Raw genomic sequence first — 18,673 nt, 5'->3', positions numbered from 1 at the left:
AAGAAATTGGGGATAATGTTGTATCAGTGCCTTTAAACAGCTGTATCTAGCCTGTGCTTCCAGCGGAGTTGAAAGGGGCTGATCTATCAGATATGGCATGTGATTGTAGATACAGTTACTGAATATTCACAGCTGATTTGGTTACTCTCGCTACATATTGCATTTCCAGTCCTCTGTATAATTAGCAAAGATATTATACCTTGTATCTATAGATAAGTGGCTCTAAATTCAAGGAATTAAGCCCTGTGCTGTTATGACTAAGAAAATGTTCTCTGACATAAATGGCTCTGGATTCCCACTCTCCCTTATCTAATCTTAAATCTTAATAGCTAAGCTTTACCTTCCAATAAACAAAACAAAACAAAAACTCCAAAAGCAAAAAACACACACATCCATGGAGCTCCTGTTTTCCTGATAATCCATAAAAAAATAAAATTCACACTAAATATTTTGGCACATAATTACTTTCAGTTTAAACCTTTTATTCTATGTATTACTTGTTCTTTTCCTTTATTTTTAGGTCTTATCCTCCTAATATTATTGCAATCTACATGAAGACAAATACAGCATCACCCAGTTTTGTGCCTCTGAAAATATTTTTCAGTCAAGTAAATCTGTTTTCTCTAATAAGGTTCAACAATATAGCGTGCTTTCAAAGGTCTCTTTAATTGGGTTTGAAATAAACTAATGTAATTACTCTGCAGTCTCTGAGAATATATTTGTAAAATAGTGGGAGGTGTTCTTAATATGTAGGAGGCTGATTGTGGAGGCAGGAGATGGTTGTCACTAAAATGAGATGTTCCTAGAAAAATGGTTGCCTCTTTGGGAAAAAAAATTAGGGCATTTCAGAACCGCAAATTCCTTATGGAAAATGCTGTATGGAGTGGTAAACGTTCATACAGCACATCAGAAAGGGAAAGAGAGACAAGAAGACAAGGGGTAGAGGAAATAAGTTAAAATTAAAGAATCAACAAAACTCAATCATCACCTAAATACTTGGATTACAAACCTGTATATGGGAATGAACGCCTAAAAACACCTCTATTTTTTTCCACTGTGCACCTTGCTGTCCTCTTTGAGCCCACAGTTTAGAAGTAACATTGTCTTTCTTGCTGAGTACCTGCAGAGATAAATCAAGTAAGAAGTGTTGAAATATTTTACCTTGACAAATTCTAAACATGTAGAATTCTCCCAGTAATTTTTTTTCATTTTAATATCAACATGAATCCCTGAGAGAAAAGCTCAGACATTTTTCATTAGATGTCTTTGTTTTCTAGAACAGCACTGTGCCCCCAGGGTACCTCATGAGCTTTGTGTAATAAAGTTGTGCATGAATATCTGTCAGTCAAGTCTGAAGTTATCTGGGCACCATTGGATTAAGAACTCTTAATTACCTTAGTTTTTAAAAATCTGACAGCAAGAACAATTGGAAGTCTCAATATTAAATAATATTCATGTAGTCACATGAAAAGCACAGAATTATTTACTAAACACAGTTTTGAGAATGACATTAGGTTCAGTGGGGATGGTGATGTTACAATGGGAGTCCATTCAATTCCAACAGCACATATGGGTGATGTGCGTGGGCACCTACTCATCTAAGCCAGCAAGAGCTCCCCACCCAACAAACTCTCACCAGTACTACTGGACCCTCATTCTAAAGGGAAATTGAGACTCATCTCAGCAGACAAATTATCATGGCTCCTCTTTTAGAATGACACAAAATGAGCCATCAAGAAAGTAATTAAATAGGGAAGAGCAGTAGAGTTCCACATTTTAAAATAACTGACTTAGATAATGTATTTAATTATTTCACAACACTAATTTTTAACAATACAATGTGTATAACCAATTCATGACTCACATAAAGGGTTTGGGGAGGTTTTGACTTTTGAAAGTGAAGGTAAATTTGAATGCTTTCATGATCAGTTTTTTAAAAAATAGATGCAAATGGTTATTTTTATAGAGCTAGAGTTTCTAGAGTCATATAAAAAGTCGTATGTGGCTAGCAAAGATGTCACTAAATTCTTGAATTCAAGTTGAATCAACATATTATTAAAGTCAAGAAAATAGAATTTCTAAAAAATATAAAAATCATTTTTGAAGGATACTAAAAAGAATGTATAGGAATTAGATCTTCTTTGTATGAATACTGCTCTATACACAAATCACTAAGGAAAACTGTGTTCATGCAACATAGTGATACAACATTTAATGTTATTTTACTCAGCTGTGCACAAAATAAGGATCATATGTATTACCAGTTTAATTATTTGATAATTAACTACTTATAAAATTTTAAGGTTCTTTTATAATTTTTCATCTACTAACACAAAATCTTATTCTGAAAAAATGAAAGCCTATTTCAGATAATTAATCTCAACCACAAAATATACCTGGTAAGTAATTCTCATTCTTCTGATGCAAACCCTGTAGTTAGCTGTATTGATTGTTTTGTCTAAAACCATTTTTAAAAACTCAATGCGACACAAATGGTAAATTGCCACATCAATCCACAAGACTACTTGGATGCTTTCAGATTATTAAACATGCACACATACATATACACAAACAAGTTTACTCTTAAACTGTTTTTGGTGAGAAGTCTCACCTATAATAAATAAAACTATTCTTCCAAAATTGCTTTATAAATTTAACATGTTTCCAATAAAAAAAAGTAACAGCATTTTTAAAATAAGATATGTTTATCTAATTTGCGGAGGAAAATAATATTTAATATGGCCAGGAAAATCCTAGAATAAGACAGTTAAAAAATGAGAAAAAATACCTAATATTAAAATTACATCAAGCTACTAGGAAAGAAGTGGTTAAGCAGCTGATCCACAGTCGATTTCTATTTATTGGGGAAAAATAAAGCAGGTAGCCCAAGTGTAATCTCTTTGCAAATATACTAAACATAGACTTCTTGGAAAACAAATTAATGCTATTTGACAGGGGGAGAGACCTTATCTATGGCTGCTTTTGGCGAGATATCCCTGGTCTAAAACTGCTCATGTAAACAATTCTGAAATCTGGGGATTTATTTTTCAGACATGGCTTCTTGGAAAATGTCACATAAGCTATGAAACAGAGTATAAACGGAGATGCTTCAAAATTGAGTTGGCTTCTCTGTGTAAACGATGTGTCTATACATATACTTACAAACGTTATCTATTATATAAGGCATGTCTAATAGGGGAAGACAGGATCTAGGGGATCTGCATTAAAATTGCAGAACCTCTTTCTGTTTTGTCCGTATAACTTGGTCGTCCAAAAGAAACCAGGACCCCCTGGAAAATAGTTACCTCCAGGGATGGAACAGGATAACAAAAAGATGAGTCTGGAACATCTTCTTGGCCAGAAAGAAAGGAAATGATCAAAGAATGATTGGACTTGTCAAAGAGACATAGAAATCAGTTTAAAGGGTCTCCTATAACTGTATCTGGGACAACTTAAGAACCAATAAATAGTAATAATGTTGACAACAAATTGGATAAAATAGGAATCCATGAGTCCACACTTATATAAATCAATAAATGGAGAATTTTTTTAACAAGAGAAAACCAACCTACAAATGTAGACAGACTAATGGAGTTAGACACAAATAGGCAATCATCATAGTAAAATTAATGTGGCAAAAAATACTAAAGGAAGCAAAAATTAGTGGGTATAATTGAGTTGAGATCAGGATTTTACATACTCTCAAAATATCTTATTGCAAAATATTTATTGATAACAAAGGGAACAAAAGTACTGAGAACAATAGACATCATGTACTAACCAATGGGATGCAATAAAAAGAATACAATATTGGTGATATTACAGGGGGAAAAAATGCTTAACATTGAACAAATCCAATTTGAAGGACATTTCACAAAATGACTGGATATAACCTTTAAAAGTATCAAGATCATAAAGTTAGGGGAAATGAAGGAATTACTTCAGTTTTAAAGACACTAGGGACTTCCCTGGTGGCATGGTGGTTAAGAATCCACCTGCCAATGCAGGGGACACGGGTTCCATCCCTGGTCCGAGAAGCTCCCACATGCCACGGAGCAACTAAGCCCATGTGCCACAACTACTGAGCCTGAGCTCTAGAGCCTGCGAGCCACAACTACTGAGCCCACGTGCCACAGCGACTGAAGCCTGCATGCCTAGAGCCTGTGCCCCACAACGAGAAGCCACCGCAATGAGAAGCCCGTGCACCGTAACGAAGAGTAGCCCCCCTGCTCGCCACAGCTAGAGAAAGCCCGCACGCAGCAACAAAGACCCAACGCAGCCAAAAATAAAATAAAAATAAATAAATATATAAAAAATAAAAATAAAAAAATAAAGACACTAGAAAGAAGTAACAGTGGAGTGTGATAAGTAATTCTGTATTGAACTCAATTTTTCCTATAAAAGATGTTATTGGGACAATGGGCAAAAAACAGAATCTCTGAGTGAAAGGTAGAATGCAGTTGTCTGTGAGATTCTTGCAACCTTTTGTGAGTATGAAATAATTTAATTTCTTTTTTTTTTTTTTTTTACAAAAAAACAATTTGAAAGAGAATATTGGAGAATGTAGCACCACTATATCAAAGACAGCAAGAAGGCACATCCGAATATCACCAAAATGTGTATATTCATTTGATTGTGTTATTCTCAGAATACTGATACTGAAACCTATATGATATATTTCAAGGGTAAAACAGTGTTACATAGAAGCTGCAACCTCAGAATAAAGACCATAATCATAAATAGAATAGTTTAAAGAAATCCTATTAGCCATTCAGGTCCAATTCTACTAAAGCTTTTTTTCAATCATACTGTTTTCAAACCAGTGAAGTGTTGATAACTGCCCATTTTCATTTATTAGCAGACTACATATTTTAATAACACTAAATTATACAATATGAATTTTTGTAGAAGAAATTCAGAAAATGCAATTGCCTAAGCAGTACCTGGAGAGAACCAACTGTGGCACCATTCATATGAGTCCAGAACACCAGGGTACATTTTGGTCCCGTGCGTGAAATAACAGGAGTGAGGATGTCAGCCATGTCACCAAACTTTCCATTTGAGCTATCAGCATACAGGTACCAGCCATCTGTGGTATTTCTGGGGAAAGAATGATGCATTTATCAGGTAAAAAAAGAAAATCATAAAATACAGTTTGTCATTAACCATATTTTAGTGTTCTAAAATTTGTCCTAAAAGTATAACAACGTTTTTAGAACAATGGTGATGCATAAATAATTCTACTATTTTGATTTTGAATCCATGTGTCCATTGGTACAATGTACAAAAATTATGGTAAAGGTTGAAATCATTAGGCCTAATATGTAATAACTTGGTTGATTTTTTTTTATAATAATACTGCTGATACTCTGATCAGTTTTGTAGAGTTTTTTTATGTGGGTAAAATGAGACATTGAAGCATTGAATACATTTAGAAGAGGCATAAAAAGAACAAAAATATAAATAATTAAAGCATGAAAAAGAGAAAGGAAACTGTCTTGGAGTTCTACTCACAGGTCTAAAAGGCTTTCAGGTTCAAATTTATTTTATCTATTGATTTAAGTCAGTTTTACTTAAACATATTTTAATAAGCAGGTAGATAACCTTTTAATGTTTTAAGTAAAGAAGGGTATTTATTGGTTCACATAACTGAAAAGTACAGGGGATACACTAGCTTCAGGCACAGTTGGATCCAGGGGCACAAACACTATTATCAGGACTCAAGTCTCTCCATCATTTGGCTCAAGTGGGTAGATAATTTTTAAAGTGTTTCTTTTTTTTCCCCTAGTTCCAAACCAGAGAGGGAAAAAAATGATGGAAACACTTAAATATCAATGTAATCTTGCCATAAGGGATAGAGTTTATGCCCCCACTTTAATTACCAATTCAAAAAAGAGACAATAAAACATTAAAGACATGTTATGTAACACACAGCTTTTTGAAATATTCAATAAGGAAGTGATTCCTCAAAATTTGGACATTCTGGCACTCTTTAATTTCTTTGATTAATTATATTTCACCCCACTTTTTCACCACATGTGATACTAGTACCATGGAGTTTAAACTTGCTACTTATTAAAACCATTTTGAAAGGTTTATCATTTTTTTTTTTGAGGAAAGACATGAATCATTAATAGAAAATAGATGGAGAGAAAGAGAGGTATTCATTCAGTCACCACGTATTTATTGAGTCAGTCTTTCCAGTGTTACTTGTCCAAGGCACTGGGAGTGTGCCGTGGGCAAAAGACATGGCAGGGTTGGCCTCTGACCTCAGCACTTACTAGACTGGCAACATTAGGCAGGTTATTCAACCTCTCTGAACCTATCGGTTTCTTCATTTATAAAACAGGATAGCTCCATGTTATTACTAGGAGTTAGAAATAAAATAAGTGGACTTTCTATCACAGTACTGGCCCATCTTATATATTTAATAAATGGTAGTTGTGATTTATGGTTATGTTTATGTCATTAGTTGCTGCTAATAAAGAATTTAGTGCCCTGTGAACTACACAGGGTATGAATTAAGACTGCTTTTAAGAGCTAGGATTATTATATTAATTTGTCTGAATTGTGTATCAATGAATAAAAAGTTCCAGCTTTGTTCCTTGTGTGTGTTTAATATCCCAGGACCCCACAGATGCTGAGAACAAAGATGAATACATGAATTATTCATTGGTTCACAGATTCACTGTGATCCAGCACAATTTTAGTAGATATATTTTCCCCAAAATTGACACACTGATTCTAACCTTAATATGGAAATCCAAAGGACTAAGAATAGCCAATTTTATCACAAAGGAGAACAAAGTTGGAGAATTTACTCTATCAGATACTGATTCATTATAATGGTAGAATAATCAAGACAGGGTGGTATTGAAGTAAAGATGGAAAAATGGGCCAGAGAAATGGATAAAAGAGTCCTGAAAATTCTACATATATTTATACATATGATTTATGAAAAGCTTAGCTCTTCAGAACAGTGAAGGAAAGGACAATCTTTTCAATGTGGATTGAATAAATTAGGTAGCCTTGTGGGGAAAAAACCTTGACCCCTATTTCACAGCATTCAAAAATAATAAATTACAGGTAGAATGTACCTGAAATGTGAAAGGTAAAACAACAAAGCTTGCCTAAGATACATAACAATATCTTCATGATATGAGATTGAGAATTAATTTTTAATAATATATAAGGATTACTATCCATAAGGGGAAATACAAAAAACAGGACTGTATTCAAATTAAGGATTTCTGTTTATCAAAGATACCAATATGATGATCAAGGCCAACCAGTGAATGGGAGAAAACATTTGCATCCCATTTAACGAATGTTACACTTACTATCTACTATATGTCATGCACTATGCCAGATGTTCAACAATGCCTGTGTGTGTGTGTAGTGTGTGTATGTTTTTATACATACATATTATATAACTACATACATACAAGGAAGAACAGAATGAAATGTCCCCAAATGCTAATATGTTTTTATCTTTGTTTGGGGGCCACGGCTATTTTGTTTCCTACACAGTGTCTGGTTCACAGTAGACTCTCCAAAAGTACTTGATAAACAAAATACACAAGGTAGTTTAAAATCAGTACAGCATATGTGGAAATAAATAGACCAAGGGAGTGACAGAACTGTAGAGTCAGATGAAATTACACAGAAAAAGTCGATAATAATATATTCCAGGCTGGGGGAGAAAAAAAAACATAAAAAGACAGAACAATGTTAGAGACCATGGAAGAATTAAGTGACTAAAAGTCCCAATTCTAGTAATGATAAAAGCATCTACTCAATGGTTCTTCAACTAGAGGTCCCTGTACTAATTTCCCAGAAACTACACGATGAAAAATGTTAATGTTTAATTTCCCCAATACAGTATAACTTGAGAAAATTCAGTCACAATAATAAATTTAAAATAAATTATTGAAACAATTCTTTATAATTATATATCCTTGAAATATATATATTTCAACTGCAAGGAAAATGAAAAAAGGGAGACATGCCAGGAGATCAATTTGAAAAATGCAAATAACAAAACTGCATTTGTGTTTTTACACTGCCCCACAAACACCGTACTAGTGTAAAAGTATATCATTCGGTCGCCAGTCTTTTATGCATTAATTGGGGGCACATGATGTATGTATGGTTCCTAATGGAAAAATGAAGAATTATACGAACACTTGCCTATGTCTGAGATGAGATTATCTGAGCATGTACCTGCAAAGGAAATCCACTGCCCTCCTGGGATGAATGCAGCAGTAATGATCACACCTAACAGTGCTGTCACTCATAAAATATCAGCATCTCTCTACCAGCCTTCAAATTGTCATTTCTCATACAGGGCTGGAAGTAGGATGTTTTATAGAAATATGCCTTTCCTAACAAAACACATCATAAACCACACAGTAGTAAAGGTTTAAAGAAAGCAGTGCTTTACACTCAGGTGTTGCAAAAATAAAGATCCCAGGTGATGATGTATAAGTCATTAAAAAGTCATTTATTAAAAGAGATCTGATTTACAGTCCAAGCTATTTTAAAAAAAGTTGCCTAAGCCTCATAGGATAATCAGTTTCTAAAGTCTTAATATTACACGTATTAAGCAATTTAAAAATTGACATTTTCCCCCCTTATTTGAGAATCTCCTGGGTATTCACCCTAATTAAATTAATAAGAAAAAATACCCTTGCATGGACAAATAAAAATATTCTTGAGTTAGGTCAACTGACCTTTAATACTTGTACAGTATAAGGGACATATTCTTCAGGCTTATCCTTTGGGTTGAGATATAGCCTGTGATTGATTATGATAATGTAGGCTGTTTTAACATACCTGATGGGATATGAGCTACTGAAAGTTGTCATGAACTTGATTACTTTCATGAGTAACAGAAAATACAAACTGTTCAACAGTACAATCCTCCTAGGGGTTTCCATAGTATTACCCTCGTGTCTGTGGTGCACCAACCTTGCTATGTGCAACTGCTCCCCGCCCCTCCCACCAACTCCACGGTCTGACCCACCAACTGCTGGAGCTTCTTAAATAAGACGGAACACTCAGAGTTCTTATGTGGGATTTTTAAAATATAAATTAAGGAAAAAGGAACATTCCTTCTTGAATGTCAAGGCATGCTTCCCCTCCAACCTCCCACCCCACCAACCAAGGTTTGTAACCGGCTCTGTCGGACTCCAAAATTCCACACACGCCCTCTAGACTCTGCTGGAGTATTGCAGAAGAGACCAAACAAACAAACAAAAAAGTTTCTATTTGACCTTATTGGTCCTTTATAATACACATCTGATCCTACCATCCTGCTAGAAATCTTCAACACACCTTTACTGACTCAAAGTGAGATCCTTGAACTAAACTGTATGTTCCTGGATTGCAAGTACATAAGAAGCCTCAGTAAAATACACATCAATTCATTACACACACTGTCAGATCAGCTGACACTTTTTTACATAGTGAGACTTTCTTGATAATTGAAGCAGTGAATAAATTTGCATTCTGGTGCAAGCTCTTTTATATCGTTATGTATTTGTAACTAACAGTCCACAGGAGGTGGGAGATAGATGCGCCCCTGGGCCAGACAGCTGGTGCTTGTCAAGTGGAGTAAAATTGAAGCTTTGTTCTCACCCAGGAACTCCAAGGACAAAGCTAGTGGCAGAAGCTGAACTCCGCTGAAGTAAAGAGATAAGGTGCCCACTCCTGAGGTCAAGGAAGACTTCCCTCTGCACATGTGCAGGAAGGCTTCTTAGGGGTCAAAAAAGGGAGGGGGATGCCACCCCATAATATGTGTGCACATGCACCCACAGGCCTCTGTGGTGGGATCAATCTTAGCAAAAAGTTGAGCACGCATGTTGGGGAGGGTCCTGGAAACGTTCAGGTGTGAAAAAAAGAAACGAGAAAATTGGCCAAAGGTAAACAAAGACCTGGAAGGACTGTCCTGTGTAAGTGATTTAAATCACGTCTTTACGGCACTCCTCATTCAGGATGCCCCCAGTCCCCTCCAGGTGTGTATCCCTGCTTTGCTTCTGACTTACTGCTCTCCTTCTTAAAGAGGACACCATACCCTTTCTCTCTAGATGTGTATTTCTGCCTTGCTGCTGTCTTAAATAAACAAACTGTTCGTCTGTGTGCTCTCCCACATGTTATGCTGTGTCTCCAATAATAAACTTTGTACCTGTTTTTACAGTTTTTGCCTCCTTAAAACATTCTTGCTTTCAAATGGGGGAAAGAGCTAGGGCCACGTTGCTTCTAGCCCCTAGCGCCTGGTGGTCTAGTGGCTAGGATTCCTGGTTTTCATCCAGGCTACCCAGGTTCAATTCCTGGGGAGGAAACTAAGATCTCCCTTCAGGACCACTCACTGCTGTGTCTCCAAGATCACCCAGAGTGGTCTTTCATACTCAATTGGTATATAACCGGGGTCAGAGAATATTTTTCTGTAAAGGCCATACGGTAAATATTTTAGGCTTTGTGGGCCACACGGTCTTTGTTACCACTATCAGCTCTGTCTTTGGGGCATAAAAGCATCTATGGCCTGCTTAAATGAATGATTATAGCCATGTTCCCAATACAACTGTATTAACAAAAACAGGCATCAGGCCAGAATTGGCCCACAGGCCATAATTTGTTCACCACCATTCTATGGATAAAATTCTCAGCTCATCAGGATCTGAGAAGTAACCTTCTATACTAATATCCAGCTTCATCTTTCATATATTACTTCACTCAGACACCAAGATTTATACCCATCGTATGTGTTCATGCAGTTACTTGGATACATCATGTACTTTATTTTCTCTGTCTCCCTTACACTGGTCTTTCTCCTGGGCACACATATAACCTCTACTACTGGTCTTTCCCCTATACTACTTTGATTTACCTTCCACAACATATCTCAAGTATACTCTCATTTCCAAGCCTTCTTAAATTCCTACACTCAAAATTCCCTGATTGAAAATCACCCCCTCACTTAAAAATTCCATATCATTTTATACATAACTTTTTAGATGCATTTTTCATATTAGATTTTAATTCATTGACTATGAAGTTATATGCCCCACTAGATCATAAATATACCAAGGCACATATTTTAACTTATTTATTAAAGTATCTAGAACACCTTATAAAATGGCTTAAACTCAATGTTTCCTGAATATGTTGCTAAATAAGGAGATATTTCTTTTCTATAACAAAATTCTCCTTTACACATACAATTTGCATCTCAATTTTGAAAAAGGATTTACAATTTTAGCAGCTTTTCAATTTCTCTTTCCTAGTCTTATGAAACCAAAAATGAAGAAAAAGCATTTGTTGAAATTTTATATAACCACCTGTTTTACCAATTCAAATTCAATAACAAAGGTATTACAGTCAACTACTTTAATTAGGAGCACTATTGGTTTTTGTTTCAATATTGTACGACATTCACTGGAGAATAGCTCTTTGTGAGCCAAGAAGAAACACATTTAAAAAATAACCAACTGATAAATTTAAAACTCTAAGAAATTACACAATGTAGTTATATTTATTTATGATCTAATTCCAAAACAGGAATTTAGAAGGCTCACTAAAGTATGTATATTCTTTGTTAAGTAGATTTCAGGTCAAAGAAACACTAGTTTCTACAATGTATAAAATATTGGAATTTTTAGAATCAGTCTTTAAGTTAGTAAGCCTTTAAATTAGGGAGTATTAAATAATAGTTTATTATTTGATACTCACAACAAACCTAAGAAGATAGGATTATACATTACTATTTCATACATGAGATATCTAAAATTAAACAATTTGCCAATGGTAATTCCCTTGGTAAATACTGAAGTCAGGACTGGAGTTAGATTCATCTCCCCATATTTTATACTCTAAACTAGTTGTCCTCTAAGGATGGTGTCTGCACCAGCAGCATCAGCATCACCTGGAAACTTATTTAAAGTGCCAATTCTTGGGCCCTATCTCAGACCTACTGAATCAGGAACTCTGGGGTAGGGCTCAGCAATCTGTTTAAAAATTGTTTCAGCTTATTCTGCTGCATGCTAAATTTTGAGACCCACTGCTCAAAACCACTGACACTAATAGTTAAGAGTATTTCCAATTCCAAGTTGTTAAATCAAGAAGCTAATCCAAAAGGAATACATAGAAAAACAGCTATTCAAGCTTTATTATCCTTCCCAAAATAAAAACTGTGGGGAAGATAACTATAAGATTAAAGAATTTTTTGACATTTGTTATTACAATACCTCATTTTCCATTACATAATGTGTAGAAAACAGCTCCTATGTTCTAATAGTAGAAGGAGAAGAAGAAGAAGAGGAAGAGGAGGAAGAAGAAGAAGAAGAAGAGGAGGAGGAAGGAAGGAGAAATGAGGAAGAAGGAAGAGAGGAGAAGGAGAAGAAGAAGGGGAAGGAGAAGGAGAAGGAAAAGAAGGAGAAGGAGAGGAGAAGGAGAGGAAGAGGAAGAAGAAGAAGAAGAAGAAGATGAAGAAGAAGATGATGAAGAAGAGGAAGAAAGGAGAAGAAGAAGGAGGAGAAGAAGAAGGAGGAGAAGAAGAAGGGGAAGAAGAAGGAGAAGAAGAAGGAGAAGAAGGAGGAGGAGGGTATTCTGTAGTGGAAAGAACTTGGGGTTTTAGGAGGAGGAGAAGGAGAAGAAGGAGGAGAAGGAGAAGAAGAAAATGGTTGGGAGAATTATGGGTTGAAATTCTTAGTCGAGTGTATTTGAGAAACACGGCACAACTCAAGGGTTCCATTTAAACGCACACACGCACACACACACACACAGTTTGATGTAAATAGTCCTTCAGGAGTTCTGTAGACAAGAACTGTAGCCATTATATTCTTTTTTTTTTTTTTTAACTCATGCATCCCTAATGTATTTGAACAACAAGAACAAAAAGTCTGGTACATGGTAAGTACTCAATAAGTATTTGTCAGCTGAGTAAATAAAAAATACTAATGACTTGTTTTTGAGAATCACTAAATACCTTTTAATAAAATTTTTTGACCTAGCTTTCAAAGCAAGTTAGAATAATTTAAATTTTTGAGAATTTTTAAATAATTTTAAAATTTAAAAAATGCATCATAGTTATACGAAATGACTCACATTTATGCAAGAATTTACTCACATGTAATTGTGAATGAAAACTCTATTTGCTCCAGACAAAACAGACTTCAAAGTAAAGAAAGTTATCAGGGATAAAGAAGGTATTACGTAATGACAAAAAGTTCAATAGTTCAAGAAGACATAACAATCCTCAACATATCTGAGCCTAACAACAGAGTGTCAAAGTGAGGCAAAAACTAATAAAACTGCAAACAGAAATAAATGAATCCACTATCATTGTTAGAGACTTCAACACCCCTTTATCAAAGATGAACACACACAGCAGGCAAAAGAACAGTAAGATACCCATTTGCAAAATAATGAAGTTGGACCTTTACCTTATATCATACACAAATATTAACTCAGACTAAATCACAACCCTAAACATAAGAGCTATAAAACTCTCAGAACAAAGCCTAGGGGAAAAGCCTCATGACATTGAATTTGGCAGCTATTTCTTGGATATGACACCAAAAGCAAAGGCAACAAAAGAAAAAATAGATAAATTGAACTACATCAAAATTAAAGATTTTGTGCATCAATGAACACTTCAACAGAGTGAAAAGTCAACACATAGAATCTAAGAAAATATTTGCAAATCATAACCTGATAAGAGATTAGTATCCAGAATATATAAAGAACTCCTACAACTCAACAACAAAAAAACAAAAAAACCCAATTCAAAGTGAGCAAAAGAATTTAACAGGGCTTCCCTGGTGGCGCAGTGGTTGAGAATCCGCCTGCCAATACAGGGGACACGGGTTCGAGCCCTGGTCTGGGAAGATCCCACATGCCGCAGAGCAACTGGGCCCGTGAGCCACAACTACTGAGCCTGCGCGTCTGGAGCCTGTGCTCCGCAACAAGAGAGGCCACGATAATGAGAGGCCCGCGCACCGCGATGAAGAGTGGCCCTCACTTGCCGCAACTAGAGAAAGCCCTCGCACAGAAACGAAGACCCAACACAGCCAAAAATAAATAATAAATAAAATTAAAAAAAAAAAAAAAGAATTTAACAGATATGCAAATTACCAGTAAGCACATAGAAAGATGGCCAATGTCACTAGCATTAGGGCGATGCAAATCAAAACCGCAATGTGATATGACTTCTCACCATTATCTTGGCTATTGTAAAACAAAACAAAACAAAAAATAAATGTTGTCAAGAACGTGGAGGAAGAAATGCTTGTTATATATGTAAAATTTTATGTTACATATATTTTATCATAATAAAAAAATTTTTAAAGATTTTAATAGGAAGCAAATTAAAGATCTTATCACCTTTCAGGAGAGAAAAAGCATTAGCTCTATTCAAATCCAATATTTAATATCTTCCAATACTTTGCTTTATTCCTCTTACCATAATTATATATAAAGAAAACATAAAGACTTTTTATCTTAAGTATCATATATATAAATATACCCTCAAATCTCTAATTTACCCAGTGGATATTACAAGTATTATCATTTTCTATAGGTTCCATGTCATGAAAAAGATTGAGAAGCCCAGCTATATTCCAGCTTCCTTTCCTATCTATTGGCTAGTTAATTTAGTTGTAGGAATATAGGAATTGAAAGTCAAAGGAGAAATGAGAGTAAGCAGAAGTATAGCACTCTGTCTCAAAAAAGTAATATCTGTAATGGGGAGATAACAACTGCTTGGAAAATCTTCCTTTGAAAAGCAGTTTGGCTTATTCCATAATCTAAAATCAGTATAAGCCTGCTAATGCCAAGGGGATAAAATCTATGTACAAGCAGTCTACATTAACAGGTAATAGGCTTGTCAGATGTAAATGACAATCACAAGTATGCAAATGAGTCAGGTTTTCCAGTCAGATTCTGACTCCTTCAACATTACCAGGGTCTGAAAAAAAGTGAGCTGTCCTATGCCCAAAATTTAAATGATTCCTGTATTTGAATACTTTTCAAGATGATTAAAGCTATGGTGCCTTGAGATTAAACACTTCTCCCTTTGCACCATTTTTTTCTAAAACGCCACACTGTACTACAGATTAAATTAGTAATAAAGCATGAGTAAGAAGCCGCTATGATGTCTAAAACTACCTGCTCTCCTGTGTTACACACAGAAAGCTGACCCTCAGATTTGTGCATTTGTAGAGAGAGCAGATGATTTGGTTCTGGTTCTTAACCTCCTCACAATCACATTTATCAAAGGGGATTCATGTTGTGCCATTTCTTCTCTGTGAGCTGCCACCAGAGTTCAACATCAGTATTTTAACACCTGTATACTTTGCTAAGGATGATCATGAATTATCATTCTTTGACCTTTACATTATTCTACAGCATTGCTCATCAGCAATTGCTGTTATCAGTTATTTATAGTATCGCTGGTCTGTGATGGAAAGGACAATCTAAATTCTGAATATATAAAAGATGGAGATCATGTTAGAAGCATTTGAAAATGTAAACAAACACTATCACAGTGTTTTGTAGCTGATTCTGTTTTTCTAATAACGTGAATACAGAATGTCACAACTGGAATCTATACTAAGGCAATGCTAGTAATGAAACAGAAATGGTACAAGCTATGACAGTTAAGTGCTGTTAAGAGGGAAATCTTTTTTGAATGGAACATGAATAGTGAATGGGTCTAGTCCAGGATAATTCTGGAGCAGATTTTTCCACTTTATAAAAAGCCTCTCATGTCCTTTCATTTTACACTGGTCTTTGAAATACACCAATTCTATTGATTAGAACTACTGGGTGTTCATATTTATGTTTCAGAAATTTTGTTGATAAAAACTGAATTACTGAATTTAATATTTTAATTAAAAAATAATTTAATAGTAAATAAAATAAAAATCATTTAATTTTAAAAATCTACATTTTCTAATTAACTCACTAAAAGCTTTCCCAGAATACTATTTTGAGTTCATGACATCCTAACCAACAGTATAACTGTGTTTGGTTAGAAAACTTTGTATTTAACTTAAAAGAGACTGAAAAGTAATCCCTGGCAGGAAATTTAGATCCCACTTTAAAAAGAATATGAGAAATTTTTATTTTAAACTTAGTGATTTCCCCAAAGAAATTCTAGGTCAAGATATTTTTCTGTGTCTTTCTTCTCTTTTACAAGAAACTGCATATATCTCATGTAAAATATATCCAAAGTTAATAAAAGTAATATACCTGTGCATATGAGTTAAGAACATAACAGATCAGGAAATAATCCATAAAAGCACTATAATTCTATCTATAGCAGCTTAGAAAAGAGAACTAATTTTATCCTCAAAATTTTATTATTGCCACCAATCTCCTCTGGCTTTGCTTTCAGCTTCGCTTTATCTTTTAAGGACTCCTACATTGGTCCAAATATTAAATGTTTCAACTGTGTTGTCTCATCTTTTCATCACTTCTCTTTTCTCACAGTCACTTGGTATGAGACCAGCACTATGGTAGGTGTTATAAAACAGTCAAATTGTCAGCACCCTTTTCCTTGAGATACTTACAGTATCATGAAAGAGTTAGACAAGTAAATTAACATTGGTGGTATTCTGGGACACATGCTGTACTACAGCTAATACCCAAAGAAGAACTATTTGGATTTGACTGGAGACAGGAATCAGTGAAAGTTTCCCAGAAGAACTGACTTTCAACTAAGTTTGAAAGGATGGTTAGGAGACTGTCGAATGAAAGTACCATGGCATGACACAGAGTCACATTTAGAGAATAAATAGATTTGCTGGATGAACGGGAGAGTAGGCTGTTGATGATGGGACCAAAATAAGGAGCCTGAGTCAGACAAGAAAACATCTTAATGATGGATGTATTAACTAACTTTACTCTGGTAATCATTTTGCAATATGTACATATATAGAATCATTACATTGTACAGCCTAAGCTTACACAACGTAAGCTTATATGTCAGTTTTATCTCAATAAAGTTGGAAACAACAAAAAAATTATAATACCAAGCTAAGGAGATGAAGAACGTCGACTTGGATATTTGCTAAAGAACTCAAAAACAAAATCAGGTATCTTTTTCTGTTCCCACAGAAAGGTCATAATTGGACTTCTGCCAACCCAGGCTTCCAAGTTAAAAACTAACAGTGCTCTTTAGCAGCTCTTTGTTTTTTGCCTTGCATTTCCAATTAATCCAACTGTATTGCATTTATGTGATACATGTATTACATCAAATTATATAGCCTTTCCTCTTTTTTGTCCTTCCTAATTTCACTCCTTACTCATCACCTAGAGTATTTCAACAATGGAATAGCTACCAAGCACAAAGTGACATGCTACTCCAGTCAGTCATTGTTACCAATAACTTTAGAAAAGCAAATCCAAGCACATCTTTCCCTTCATTAACTGTCTGTTTTATCACTCTACTATTGCAGAATAGCCCCAACTCTGAAGACTGCTATAGAATGAATCACCCAGGTTCCATTAGCTTCTAACTTCCAATTAGAATTGGCTGGTGTAAGACACCGGCAGAAGACTGTAGGGTGGAAGGAAAGAGCATTAAGGGTATTTATTCCCACAACCCCATCCCCTTCCCTCTCTGCCTCACCATGGTTGTGGCAGGGAGACACAAAGTGAAGAGGAGGTGGGCAGTCTACCCGAAAAAGAATTCAGGGTAATGATAGTAAAGATGATCCAAGATGTCGAAAAATGAATGGAGGCTCAGACCGAGAGGATACAAGGAATGTTTAATAAAGAGACAAAAGCTTTAAATAACAAACAGAGATGAACAATACAATAACTGAAATGAAAAATACACTAGAAGGAATCAATAGCAGAATAAATGAATCAGAAGAAAGAATAAGTGAGCTGGAAGACAGATTGGTGGAAATCACTGCTGCAGAACAGAATAAAGAAAGAAGAATGTAAAGAAATGAGGACAGTCTAAGAAACCTCTGGAACAACATTAAACTCACTGACACTCACATTATAGAGGTCCCAGAAGGATAAGAGAGAGAAAAAGGGCCTGAGAAAATATTTGAAGAGATAATAAACTGAAAACTTCCCTAACATGGGAAAGGAAACACTCACTCAAATCCAGGAAGCGCCGAGAGTCCCAGGCAGGATAAACCCAAGGAGGAACACATCGAGACACATATTAATCAAATTGACAAAAATTAATGACAAAGAGAAAACTAACATTTATTACTGCTCCATGATGGGTATAACTGCTACTTTATCTTTGCTTGGTGAATTTCTGTGCAGCTCTTTAAAGCCAGCTCAAAAATTACTTCTCATAACACTTTTTTTTTCTTTGTGTACTATCAACTCTCCTTCCTCTGCACCCAAATAACACTGTACCTTCTTTATGATCCTTGTATTCTGTTTTAAATGATATTTAATTTTTAAAATTTCTCTTATCTCCTAGATTTTAAAACCCTTGCATCTCCTTCTATTACTTGCATAAAGTATTTCTCACAACTGGTATGCAAAAATATCTCTTAAATTGCATTATAATGTGTCTTCAGAAGTAACATCTCTTAGGGAATATAAATGATGTCATGAATATAGTTTACACATTTATGAGGCTGTGTATGATGGCATTACAGTCATAAAAATTTGACTAGATACACAGAGACAAATCTGAAAA

General features: G+C 35.1%; 1 protein-coding gene across 1 annotated transcript in view; it reads right to left on the bottom strand.

Annotated features, from left to right (window-relative positions):
- Nucleotides 1-18,673, bottom strand: part of MALRD1 (MAM and LDL receptor class A domain containing 1) — a 621,227-nt gene that overhangs the window by 370,460 nt on the left and 232,094 nt on the right. Inside the window, exons 23-24 of the mRNA XM_082449909.1 lie at nt 4,944-5,100; nt 1,010-1,120 (exon numbers count right to left, since the gene is read on the bottom strand). Coding sequence (XP_082306035.1) covers nt 1,010-1,120; nt 4,944-5,100 — 268 coding nt within the window. The remainder of the gene's footprint in view (nt 1-1,009; nt 1,121-4,943; nt 5,101-18,673) is intronic.

The sequence above is a fragment of the Balaenoptera physalus genome (genome assembly GCF_965194825.1).
Source record: "Balaenoptera physalus genome assembly, chromosome: 2".
Classification (NCBI taxonomy): domain Eukaryota; kingdom Metazoa; phylum Chordata; class Mammalia; order Artiodactyla; family Balaenopteridae; genus Balaenoptera; species Balaenoptera physalus.
This window is presented reverse-complemented; position numbering and strand designations above follow the sequence as displayed.